This window comes from Musca autumnalis, unplaced genomic scaffold, assembly GCF_047663935.1.
Source record: "Musca autumnalis isolate F117 unplaced genomic scaffold, ASM4766393v1 scaffold_3, whole genome shotgun sequence".
Lineage (NCBI taxonomy): Eukaryota > Metazoa > Arthropoda > Insecta > Diptera > Muscidae > Musca > Musca autumnalis.
Window position 1 is genome coordinate 124975122 of NW_027411866.1, and position 14154 is coordinate 124989275.

Sequence of the window (14154 nt, forward strand, 5' to 3'; positions counted from 1 at the left end):
GGTAAACGGCGAAAAGACCAAATTGATGGTGTCGACGCGCAAGGCGTCCATTGAGCTCGGACCAACTGTGGAAGTTGGTACCTATAATTTTGAGGTAGTTAAAGACTTCGTCTACCTCGGCACTGCCATTAACACAACAAACAACATCAGTTGTGAAATAAGAAGAAGAATTGTATTGGCCAACAGATGCTACTATGGCCTAAGTAAGCAATTTAAAAACAAAGCCACATCTCGTCAAACAAAAATAACACTATACAAAACGCTGATACTACCCGTGATAATGTATGGCTCCGAAGCATGGGTACTTGCGCAAGCAGGTAAGGCAGTGCTTGGTGTGTTTGAGAGGAAAATTCTTCGAAAGATCTACGGGCCGATTTGCGTTGACGGTGAATATCGACGTCGTATGAACCACGAGCTATATAAGCTATACAAAGACATGCAAATATAGTTAAACGTATCGAGATGCAACGATTGCGTTGGCTAGGCCATATCATGAGAATGAGCGACGATGAACCCGCTAAAATGGCGCATGAATACATGCCACATGGCGGTGCACGCAGAATCGGCAGGCCTAAGCTTCGATGGAGCATACAAGTGGATGAAGAAATGAAAAGGCGCGGTATTCCAAAAAGTCAAGCGAAAAACAGAGAGGAATGGAGATCTTTTCTTATGTGTACTTTACACGATATGTTTTTTCCATATGAGTTGTCACTTCTCCAATACAAAATGTATATGCAAAGTGACAACTCATATGTAAAAAACATATCGTGTAGAGTACCCATTAGTTCGGTCTATGGAACAAATGTTCTGTAATGGGCCAACTAAGTAAGTAAGTATATTTCAGTGTGGGTCGCTCTAGTTGATAAAGTGAATTATGGGCTGTTTCACTAAGACGATTCGAATTCAAATTCGTTCGAAATACTACCAAACTTGTTTGTTTTGAAAAATATTAGAATGTTTTTATTTTCAATCAAACAAACATTTGCTACAACAACAGATTTTTGGTAGTAATTCGAACGAATTTGAATTCGAATCGTCTTAAGCTGGGTACACATTGTCAGTTTTGAATGACAGCTTTGTTGTTGCTTGCTAGTGTGGCCGTTCATTTTTGTCATTCATCATGCAACCGCAAAATGTTTTGTGGTTGCTGGACGGTTTGACAGTTATCGATAATTGCGAAATATCGACATTCAAAACTGACAATGTGTACCCAGCTTTAGAGAAACAGACCATTAGTGTTTTTTTAGTAAATTAACCCCCTGTTTTTGTAACTATTTTTTGTTCGTTCGTCTATATTCGTAATAATTCAGGCATCCATAGCTCAGCCCCCATATGACATACGGACCTAATGTTTCGTAGACGCGTTCCATATATAGTTAAGAATTCCTCTTTTAAATATCAGAGCTCTACATTTGCGCTGAGGCGAGTAAATCGATCTACAAAATTTGACAATTCGTGTGAGAAGAATAAAAACTTTTACAAAAACAGGGACTAAATCCCAATACATTTTATAATTGAATCAAAAAAGATGAATGGAAATATGATGTGGGACAAAGGGTACTCTCATTTTGAAATATGGATGTACCTATTTATTACATTATATAATCATTTGATTCCAGATACCGATTTCCCGCTGATGATTTTAACTTTGACAGGATAATGTGTTTTATTTTACAACTAAAGTGGGGTTCACACGATCAGTTTTGACTGTCAGTTTTGCTCAAATAATCGGTTCCTTGCCAGTGTGACCGTTCATTTTTGTCAGTCATCAGGCAACCACAAAATATTCTGTGGTTGCTGGACGCATGGTACAATAATTCATAGGTAGGCCAGGTATGAGAATCGCCAAAAAAATACAACACTGTCGCTATGGCTTAAAACGTCAAAATTGTTTTGATGAATGATAACGGATGAGTAAACAAAGAAGAAGAAGAACGAAATGTTGAAATGAAAACAAAACAGAGTTGAATTTTTTGATCAATAATAAATATCAACTCTGCATGTCAACACGGTTTTGACAGATGAAGCCATAACAAAAAAAATTTTAATAAGCTGTTAGCTGTTTTGTAGCTTGTTTTTTTAAAAGTGCGACACTAAATTATTAAAGGCCTGGATACATATGCTGCCTCGCCTGCTTTCTTTCTTCATTTCTGAAAATTAAAGAATAAAGGCCGAGCAAATTACAAACTGGGTGGCCCTTTTCTTTTTTATTATTTTATCAGAAGCAGGCGAACTATGCTGCTCTTGGTCTTTTATTCTTTTAACAGAAATTATGCAAAACTTCATTCAAACGTTGGATGTACTTCAACTTGAGGTTTGCCCTTCAACGACGAAGTAAAGATTTGCGTCATTTTTTGGATTTTTTCTTTATTCTTTTTTCAGAATTGACGCCAAACTTTAGAAAAAAAAATTGCAAATATAGTTCGAATTTTTCTTTATTCTTTTATGACTGCTTAAAGGTAGAAACACAGTGGATTTTTGTTGCTTGCTCCGCTTGCTTGGCGTGAAAGCGAGAAATTAAATTGTACTGTTTTCAATAGAACACACCCCACAACGAAGCAAGATTTCAGGCGCCGAAGTTAAAAATTGTTTAAATTTGAAATTAGTATTCGGCTTGATATTTGACATTTCATTTGACACAATACAATCATTTTTAACAAAAACAATTGGCGGTGACTTGCTTGTTTTGATTTTAAATAACATTTTTCATATGAATACTATACGATGTTTGAGGAAAAATTAATAAATTGCAAAATACTTTTTTATTTACCCAAAATATATGATCGCCGGCGCCAAAAATGTCACGTTTCCATGTGTGATACCAGGCAAATTTATTTTCTTTCGATTCAGGTAGATACATACAAAATATTTTCCGAGAAAAGTTGTTACCGTAGTTAGAGGTAGTTTACACTATCTATCAATGTCATATGACACGAAATAAAAACATTCCATATTTGCCCATGGAGGCAATGTGGAGACGTAAGCTCTGTTCCAGAACAAAAAAGTTTTTACAATTTTTACCACTTTTACACATTTTGCGTTCCCGTACACAAAATTTATATGAAAAACGTTTACGACTTTTACCACTTTATAAAGTACGGGAACAGGCCAGTAGTTTTTTTACATTTTTAAATTCTCATACAAAACGCAACAAAAGTTTACATTTTACTGGTACAACATTAAATTAATTTGTTTTCTTTTTACCTGTTTCTGTTCAGTTTGACATTTCTATACCTCACAGCGAATTCAAATGACATATTTGAATTTTGACAGCTCAAATCAGGTCTGGAGGACCTGTAATTGGGCCATGGATGCATCTACATTTATTATGTTTCCGTCTTCGAACGTGTTTTCGGCTTAAAACAACATTAGTCAAAATCTTAAAAATTTAAAAATTAAAACAATATTTCATTTCCCATTTTCTTACTATTTTTTTTTTATTCCTTATTTACATATAATTTAATAATATTTCATATTTATTAATAAATTAAACATTAAAATTAGTCAATTGCACAAGTTTTGTATACATATGTAATAGATTAAAGAGCGAATAAGTTAAACGTTTACCAACACTGTTTTTTCCAACACTGGGTACCAACTACTCACAATCATGACACTCACACAGAGAAAATGAGAGGTTGACAGCTAAAATACAAAAGAATAAAAGAAAAAATTCGTGGTGCGTTCGTGAATATTAAAAAAAGTCCAATTCCAAAGTGTGAACGAAAGAACATCAAAATTATTTTAATAAATTTTAATTATTTGCGCTAAATGTTCATAACAAAAAACCACATAAAGTAGTGGTAAGTGTAGGCGTCCAATTATTGTAGTATACGAGAAATATAAGAAACAAAAATCGAATGTGAAATACGTGAAGTAGTAGATGGAAAAAATTGCACAGCAAAAAGAAACATGGTCATTCATGACGGCACAATTTATGTGAGAGTTTTGTTAGTTGGACACTCGGTGGAGTCGGTAAATGCGAATATTTAACAGTTCATGGAAAAATGAAGATATTTTGCAGAAAATAATTTAATTCCGTGGATTTAATATTAACATTTATTGGTGTTGAAAAAAGGGAACATTTTAGCGAAAAATCAATAGAGAAATTATTGATTTCGAGAAATATCGTTGCTTGTCCACCCCCCGCATAATTAATGGTATTACAACAATGTTGTGAGGCTTCCAATATTGAGATTTGTAAAGTGATTTTTTTGGTAAAAATCAAGAAACCAATAAAATTATTTTATGAGGATTATTTTAAAAAGACAAATTATGTGGTGGAATCACGGCAACAACAAAGTATTGCATACGTGATTCCTACACTATTTTTCTCCTATGTTGCTTACTTTTTTCCTGTGAAGCTCCCCTCTGCCAGAAGTACGTGCTGTTATTGTAAAATCGGCAAAAAAATTTCCTTTTAAAAGTAATTATTTATTTTGTTCTTAAGAAATATTAAAAACATTTTTAATGTTTTCTTTTTGTTTACTTTTCTGGAATATTCGTTGTCAGACAACAACCAACCATCCATCTCCTTTGTTATGTTACATTTTATACATCGTTGTTATTGCTGTTGAGTTGGGTTTTCTCTCCTCACCCTTGTTCCAAACAATTGTTATTGGTTTCTACGCAAAAAGAAAAAACACAACAACGAAACATCGGAAGAAGTGACTAATTAGATTTGTATACGGGGGTCTAACAAAGAAAATCATACAATTTTCTTTAACATTTTGGTGAACAAAATTGTGTTTATTATAATCTTGTGTTTAATATTATAATCTTGTGAACATATTTATTGGTTTAATTCTGTTGGGCAGAGCGTCAATTGTAAAAGAATTTTATAAAATTAATCACTCCTTATCAGGGTTGCCAAATATGACTGTGAAAAAATTACAAATCCAAGGTATTTTTATGTTTCAAAATCCTAAAGCCGGAAACACATCCAAAGATTGAGTAAAGTTTGGTGTGATTTCTGATAAAAGAATAAAAAAATCGAACTATATTCATCTTAGTCTTTTATTCTTTTAATAGAAATGGCGCAAAAATACTCAAACTTTGGATGTATTTTCGACTTAAAAATCAATTGGTCTGTTGTTCGAAATGCCATTCGATAACAAACTTGTTCAATAAAAAAGAAATGAGGGAACAAATTGAATACTCTACCAGCTGACGGAAAAAATCTGAAATTTTTTTTTAAATTGTAAGTTTTTTCTAAGTAGCCTGCCTTCGGCCGGGGATTTTAGACTTTCTCCCATGGACAATTTAGGGCACGAAAACATTTTTTTAATTTAAATTTTTTTCTTACTTTAACAAGGGAATTTTCGGAATTTCGGGGGCCCATATCTCGGGAAGTATGGACTTCACCCAACAAACTTTACATTTTTGTAATCAGGACGTAAAGATCTACCTGTGGTAAACATTTCAGATTTCTCCGCCAGCTGGTAGAGTATTCTATTTATGCCGAAATGAGAAGTAGTTGCAAGTACTTGGAAGAACTTGCAAATACTTTTTACTTGCGAAGTTATCGAGAGAGTCGAAAAGTCGAATTTTCCTATCCACGATTTTGTAGGTATATGACTCGTTTTGAACTGAGACCCTCTGTTGACAACAATATAGCTCCGTTCCCGTACTTTTTTAATTGAAACAAATTGCAAAAGAACGAATTGTCAGAAATGAGTTCCACATACACATTTTTTCAAAAGTACGGGAACGGGAAAATGGCAGAAATGAATAATAAATAAGCTGCAACAAATATCAGTATATCAAACTGAAATTTTTACCAATGGGTTCTAGTGACCTGAAAACACTGTAACAAAAATATTACAGTCCTAGGTCCAAGTTTTCGCTTGGTTCCCATGTAACGAATCATCCTGAATTGAAGTATTTTACTGCTACACATTGTTCCACCGAAATTGTCGTAATCCGGTGCCAGGAGTTTTTATTTCATAGTAAACCTCTCCGAGAAGAATTGTCCGTATTGGTCCATGATTTAGTATACTTCTTATATGATCTATGTCTCATTTTATTTCGGCAGATTTTAACCAAATATTCAAAACGAATAAGTTCTAATAATGAATTCAGAGTTCAGAACACCACCTTATAAAGAAATGTGATATTGGTCCACTTTTGACCACTGTCTCCATATAGGGTTACCATCCATTTTTGGTACTTTATATTATTTACAGGCATGTCACAAAAACCAATTCCGATCGAAAGTGGAATTGATTCCGTATTTAGCTTCTTCGGAAACCGAAAAATGATTTTTTTCGGAATGAAACGACTTTTGGTTTCTCAAGTGGAATTGTATTTTTTTTGAAACATGTCACTTTAAAACACTCCAGAAACACTTAAAAATAATAAAATTATTGTTTTATTAACAAAATCACATTTAAATTCATATTTTTGATAATTTTATTTTAAAAAATTCGCACATTTCCATTATTTCTCAATCAACGAAACCAATTACACTGGTCAACAGTCCTTTTGTTTCAACCGAAGTTGCAGTTGTTTCTAGATGAAATCGGCGAGCTATTTTCAAATCCGGTCCCGGTTTTTCTCCTTCAGCTCTTGTTTTTGAGATATAGCTCAAAATCGGTTTTAACGAGTTTAACCCAGACTTTCGTTATTTTCGGATATAAACAAATATTTTTTGTGAGTTTTCCGACATTAATATATTAAGAAGATGTTGTACGCTCGATAAAAATCATTTTTGAAATAGTAATGGTGCGTATATATCAAAAAATATAGAAAATATACGACGGACCTTGTAAAAATTGCATATTTGCATATAATATATTAATGTCGAAAAACCCACCAAAAAATATTTGTTTGTAACCGAAAATAACGAAAGTCTGGGTTAAACTCGTAGAAAACGATTTTGAGCTATATCTCAAAAACAAGAGCTGATGGAGAAAAACAGGGACCGGATTTGAAAATAACTCACCGATTTCATCTAGAAACAACTGCAACTTCGTCTGAAACATTCAACTTTTTCAATTTTGTTGAGCAGTGTTATTAACAAAGTATTGCCACATAATTTTTTCGTGGCACCTGGCTTACCAATGATAAATTAAAAGAGGTAAAAGAAAACAAAATAATAAAGAACTTAAACAACGTATTTTTTAATGTTATACCCTAGACAGACGGCAGCGTTAATTTGCATTAACTGCCTTAATTCAAATTAATTCGTGCATTATCCACATTCTTAATGCACAAAATCAAAGGAAATTTAAACTGAATTTAGCAATTTCAATATGGCAATCCTGTTGAAAATCAATTGTCTTTTGCCAAATGTTTAAGAAAATAAAAATGGAAAGCAAATCAGCAATTTTCGCGTTTCTTCAAAATAAGTAGTGGTCTTTCGCGAGTAGAATAGCAGCTAATCGTTTTCACGCCTTCTAACAAATCCCTTTTTCAAATTTTTATTTTCACAAAAAATTTCATTACCCACCATACCAATTCTATCGAAAATTATATCTTCCTCAAATGTTTTTTAAAGTTTTGCAATCTTTTTATAATATTAAAAAGACTCAAAAATATCGCGAATAAATTAAATTTATTTTTGCTTCATCGTGGTGAAAAGATCAAAGGTAGAAAGTGTATTTGTTTCGCATATTTTGGCGAACTTTTGTTAAGCTTTATGAAATGGTCTGCTGGGTACAAACAAACAACACAAACAGCTGTTTCACAAATGCAGATACTATCGTCTGTCAGGGCGAAAAATTAATTCAAATTAGGACATTTTTAATGCAAATTAACTATGCCGTCTGTCTAGGGTATTATGTTGATTACTTTGCACCTCGATTAGAGAAAGAATAGAAAAATTTAAATTCCAATAAAAATTAACTTTTCGCACAAAAAATCTTTCTTTAAACACAATATTTTCACAATTCTCACTTCTGTAGTGTTTTCTAATATGTTTTTGTTTCGTTTCTTTCGATTCCTCTTATGTTGCAATATTTATATTTAATAATGAGATTTTCGGAATTCATTAAATCGATCGATCTGAAGAAGCTAAAACAAAAACGAATGGTCCAACATTAGGGTGTCCAAAAAAAGAAAAATATTTTATAAAGTGAATAGCCCCAAAACTTGTTCTTTCAGAAATCGCTAATAGCACAAAAAACGTTATATTGAACATACAGGCAGATGGCCGACTACTTACAATTTAAAGAAAAAAGTTTTAGGTGAGCGACTCAACTCAACTTGCTCCGATATTTTTCCGCACACATTTAATATATACACCTTTTTCAGATGTAATTCGAAACATTTTAGTTGTAATTCGTAACATTTCATTGTAATTCGATAATTCAATTTGTAATTCCAATTGTTTTATTTGTAATTCGAATTATTCCATTTGAGATCCGGAGATCCCTTTTGGAACTGTGTGAAAAATGTTTGATATTTTTGAACAAAATGAAACTAAATCTGTTTCTAAGATCATCAAGAGGATATTAATTAGTTGTAATGGCAGTTATAGTGCTTATATTGACAAATCCACCGTACACTGGATCGTAAAACCTAGAAAATTGGTCATCTATAAATATAACTTTACTGTACTGTAGCGACAAAATTCCGGGTGTTATGTCCTGTTAATAAATTCTTAAGACATGAAATGCTCAGAAAACCTGTAAAATTTCCATATGGGATGATCTTGATCGTGTTTCAACTTTTTCTGTTTGATAAAAAGGGAATTTCTTAAAGGAAATTCATACTTTTGGGGCAATTGTCCCTTCGAAGGATGTAATAATCCTTAATCCGTACACATGAGGAGTTTCATTTTGAACAAATTTTCTCACAAATTGTGCCACATTTCATATTCCCAACAATAAAAAATTATAGGAGAATCTCAATTTCCGTTTTGTGCCCTACAACAACAACAACAATTTTAATACACAGCTTTTTTTCTACAACATGTAATTTTGTTGCAAATGTATTGGCCACCACAGTACATATAAGAGTGGATAATAAAAATATTTCGAAATATTACAAAAATATTAATTCAACATCTGACCCTTGCCTTCAATTTTGTACAAGTGGCGATTCTTGCAGATGCTTGGAAAGTAACTAAACATTTAAGCAAATCCATACTTCTATATTAAATATTTTCATTTTGGCCAATATTAAATTAAAACTAAAATATTTGGTAACCATTGCAAATTAGTGGAATTGTAATAAGTAGGAAAACGATGCTTAGGAAGTCTACTAAAGCAGTCAACATAATACGTGAATAATAAATAGTCCACTGTTTCAGAAACTCGCTTACAATACAAACATTTTCCTCAATTTTGAATACATGGCAAAGCAGCTTATGTACCCAGGCCTTTAGTCATGTTTGGAATGTTTAGAAGAGATTTGCATTAAATTCTTAAAATGATGACATGATTTTTTATTTTATTTTTGTCACTGTGCGCATCCACTGTGGGTCAGCTGTTTTCGAGACACAGAGTTCTGACTTTTGATAATAAACAATATATCTGCACCCTAAACTCCGAATTTTATGAAATCGAAAAATGTTAAGAAATTTCCATTATTTCCGAAGTTTTTTACTCTTGCACCCATGTTCATGTTTCTCCCCTATTACCCGCCACCCCACCGGTGAAGTACGTATGACTGATATCACTTTAAAAATTTTACTCACTTTTAGACTTCCCAAAATAAAGGGAAATGATTTGAATCATTAAAAAAAATATTTTACAAAATATTGAAGATTTTTTGCATGTGATTTGGTTCAGTTGCATATGTTTTATGTTTTGACCATTAAATTTTAAGGCGGGTTTTCAAATTTGTTCATAATTGTTGTTGTATATCGAGCAAAATCTTTTTATTTTCTTATTTTTGAAGCATAAAAATAAAAATGATTGCAAAAAATACTTAATTTCACTTTCAAAAAATATCTTACAGTGGCCATCACTGTATATGGATATAACGTTTATGGGGAAGTACTTACTTTCCGAGATATGACTATCTGAAGTTCCGAAAATTTGCTTGTGAAAAATATATTTTTTCAGAGATTTGCACCTGTCCAACACTCGATTTTATATAATTTGAAGTTTTTTTTTATCGATATTTACAGTGTTTTACTTAACTTGCTTTTGTGTCCGTTAAGTTCAAATCTGGTAACTCATTTTTAACACAGTTGTAGTTGACCAGTCTAACTAAAACTTTGCATACTTTTCAGATTTTTTCGGTCTAAATCTTATGTAATTTGAAATCTAGGGTTTGTATTGGTCAAACAACTGCTGCATTCAAAATTTCTGATATTTTAAAGTTATCAAAGTTTCCGGCCCAAAATGGAAGTAAATCGCTATGTTTACGGCGTTAACAGACGTGTTCACATCACGTCTTATGTCGTTAAATTTCTAGGAGCCTCTTTTTCCCAGTTATATCAGACTTCGATAACTTTTGTTTTTTATAAGTTGATTCCATGGTACAATGTTCTACCATGAGTTGATTCGTAACCAATGTCCTAAATTTTTAATTACTTTGTTCAATTTCTCCTCCTCTACTCATGGTAGAACAAATACAAGGTAAAGTTAATACTACAACAAATACAACTCGAACAACAACCACAAAGGAATTTGTTTTTGTTTGTAACGTTACTGCCAGTTGTATTTGTAAACAAAACAAGGAAATGTCTATAAATTATTTGAATTTAAAAAACTAATAATTTTTCACATTTGGTTGAATATTTTGGAAAACATGAATGAAAATTCGTTACATTTTCAATTTTTATGGTTCCACATCATTCCACTAAATGCATAAATTCTCGCAGAAAGTAGAATTCTTGCAGAAAAGTTTGGGGTCGCTGGAAATTCATAGAAAAAGGAGAAGCTGTTTCAATGTTTTGTTTTAGAAATCAGAGAAGCACATGTTTATTAGGGCTTTATTTTTTAAATTTTAACAAAATACCTCACATATTAACAAACGTTGTATCGCCTCTACAAGCGGTGATTTACTGCGCGGCTTATCGTTCGAACTTGGAGGAGGTTACATGTCAATGATATGAAGCCGTCTTTATGGGAAATAGTTTTTTTTTCTGATGAATACATTTGTTCTTCAAAAATATATATCCCTAATATACATCGAACATAGAAATAAATACATAAAATGTCGAATGGAATTTGACACTAACACTACAACCCAGTTCAGTCAGCTGGGTATTGCTGCTACCTTTTCTTGTTCTACCATGTCCTCTACTAGAAGAAATCAATTGAATATCTCTAGTGTTGCTTATCTAATGGATAGATCATTCCTAGTTAGAGTAGCGCTTCTTTATAATGTTTTACCTAACAATTTCAAGGTATTTAATATATGTATCACTGGCAGCTTTCTCAAGACATCTTCTGCATCACTTAGACTGATTAGATCTTTCCATCGTCAGATTGGAATGTTTTCCTTTTGTTTTTAAATGATCTCATTTTTTAAGTGTCAGTTAATCTTTATATGATTTTTGCATATTATTTTCTATAGTTTATTATGTTTCTTCTGCTAGATTTTTTAATTACTTTGAGTGGGAATATAAATATTTGTATGAATTTTTTGCCTGATGGCTTTAAGTATTTTCGTAACTATAGGATTTTTTTTCATATATATAAAGTTTCATATGCACTCTTGAGTAGTGATAACATACAAATATGTAATATAATTCATTTTAATTGGGCCGATGGCTTAGAATTATTGTAAAGTTGATTAATAAATAAAAAAATAAAAATTCTGAAATTTTAAATAGCCCCCAAATATCAGCTCCCGATTAAGGATATTCTAAATTTTATATTTTTGATGTAAATTGAAAATTTCTCCACCAAAAATTGTGGACGTAGTATTAAGTGTTAAGATAAAGGTACATTTTGTATTTGAAAATATCCCTATCCCTTTTCGAGGAAGCATATGTATGTTAATTATGGGTTTCTTATTACAAGGGCGATGGCAATGGGTGGTACTTTGACTTCGAATTGCTTTCTGATTCAAGATTCATTTATTTACGCCCTTACGTTTATTTACGCATGCTTGTATTTAGATAAATATTACTTCAAATATTACGGTGCATCCTAATACAATCTCAGTTTAATACCCAAGTTGTGATTAACCAATGTTTTTGTTTCTCTCAATTTTCTTTATTTACTTACAGTGTTTCCAATAATATAATTGAAGCAGTCACTGCTACAGTGCATCCATCATTCGGATAGAAGTTGAACACCGAGGCAGAAAGTGTGGAGAAGGTGATATCCAAACAAAAAATATTATTTTTTTAATTAGAAGCATAAAACCCAACAAATTTAACAAACATGTCCAGCTTACCCCGTCGCATTATCAAGGAAACACAACGTTTAATGCAAGAACCCGTACCGGGTATCAATGCCATTCCCGATGAAAACAATGCACGATATTTCCATGTCATTGTAACAGGTCCAACGGATTCACCATTCGAAGGTGGCATCTTTAAATTGGAACTCTTTTTGCCCGAAGACTATCCAATGTCGGCACCAAAAGTTAGATTTATCACAAAAATCTATCATCCAAATATTGATCGTTTAGGTCGTATCTGTTTGGATGTACTTAAGGATAAGTGGAGTCCTGCCTTACAAATTCGCACCATTTTGTTGTCGATTCAGGCACTGCTTAGCGCTCCAAATCCCGATGATCCTTTGGCCAATGATGTCGCTGAATTATGGAAAGTCAATGAGGCTGAGGCCATTAAAAATGCACGAGAATGGACCCAAAAGTATGCTGTCGAAGACTGAAGTAGCAATACCGCAGATATGTATAGAAATGAAACTAAGCGAGAAGATGATGGAGGAAGAGAAGAAGGAGCGTATTAAGAAAAATTTTCGGTCTGCTGGTCGGGGGATAAAGAAAGTTTATTATATATAGAAAGAATAATGGATACAACAACACACCACCTACTCTGGTGACACTGAATTGTAATTGGATTGGAAGTTGCTTAGTAATTCGAAACTGAGGGGGGTAATTTTTGTAGTTTATTATTTTTATTTTGACTTTGAAACAAATGAAGAGCAGGCGCAAGGTGTTTGATATAAAAAAATAAATAAATAAAAACAACTCCTTAAGCATATTAAAAACAATGTAGAGAAATGATTATGGGTTTACAACAACAAAACTTTTTTGAGGAAATTGTATTACGTCGTGAATTGTAAAGAAGAAGAAAACAAAAAAAAATGCAATACTGCAAACTTATTTATTTCCCCAACACCTGATGATGATGTCGATAATGATTATTATTATATAAAGTATTCCCTTTGTTTTACTTTTAAAGCTTGCAAAACAACAAAATAACAATAAAAACAAGAACAACATATATTACCTTAACACCGCCACCACAAACACCTTTTCCTCTGCCCAATCATTAACAAAATATATTGTTTCTCTTTCTATTTTCTTCGTTGCATTGAAAATCACATCCAAAATAATTTCCTAAAGAGAACAACTCTTCTCATTTTTCACTTTATACAACAACCTCATGAAATTTAGAATCTATATTGTGTATTCAAATGATATGTATAATTTCCCCTTTTTTAATTTTCAATTACACCTAAAAACAAAACAATCTTAAAATTATTAATTAAAAAAACGAAAACAAAAAACTAAATATTTAAATAAAAACAATTATAAAAAAACAAAAAAGATTCTTCTTTTTATTTTCAGTGTGTGTCTGTAAGTTGACAAAGCACTTGTTGACAATGTGTGATGTCGTCAGGGTCGTATGGGGCCCAATGGACAAAATTTGAATTTTTCCGAAATAAAATATACAAACAAATTCTAAAAATGACGAAATCGTGCAGGACACTGCAGGGGTGTGGTGCGGTAAACGCTTTTGTATGTCTACAAATATCAGATATAGTAAAAGCATTAATTTTCACCGTAATTATTTAAAAAAATTTAATATGACAAACCTCAGATTTATTGGAATGGAGGCCAGTGACATAAAACGTTGTTAGCAACGCAAATATGTTCGGTCGTGTATTATTTCCTGGTTCCTCTGCATCCAGATTAAAAAATTCTGCATCCCTGACTGGCTGCGTGCATAAAGAATCAAGAGACATGTGAGTGGGATTAGCTGAGCTGCCAAACAAATGTAGCGTGTCCCAATCTGCAGGCATGTTTGGGTATGGTGGCATCAATTTGAGCCCAATA

At 32.4% G+C, this 14154-nt stretch overlaps 1 protein-coding gene across 1 annotated transcript; it reads left to right on the forward strand.

Moving 5' to 3' along the window:
- Positions 1–3600: 3600 nt before the first annotated feature.
- LOC141397685 (ubiquitin-conjugating enzyme E2 N) lies at positions 3601–13644 on the forward strand. The gene is made up of 2 exons (XM_073974318.1): positions 3601–3803; positions 12131–13644. The coding sequence occupies exon 2, from the start codon at positions 12288–12290 to the stop codon at positions 12741–12743; it is 456 nt and encodes a 151-aa protein (XP_073830419.1). The 5' UTR covers positions 3601–3803; positions 12131–12287; the 3' UTR covers positions 12744–13644.
- The last annotated feature ends 510 nt before the right edge of the window (positions 13645–14154 follow it).

Bases quoted from the DNA above. Each gene is read 5' to 3' on its own strand.
- LOC141397685 (XM_073974318.1), top strand. From the start codon at position 12,288: ATGTCCAGCTTACCCCGTCGCATTATCAAGGAAACACAACGTTTAATG.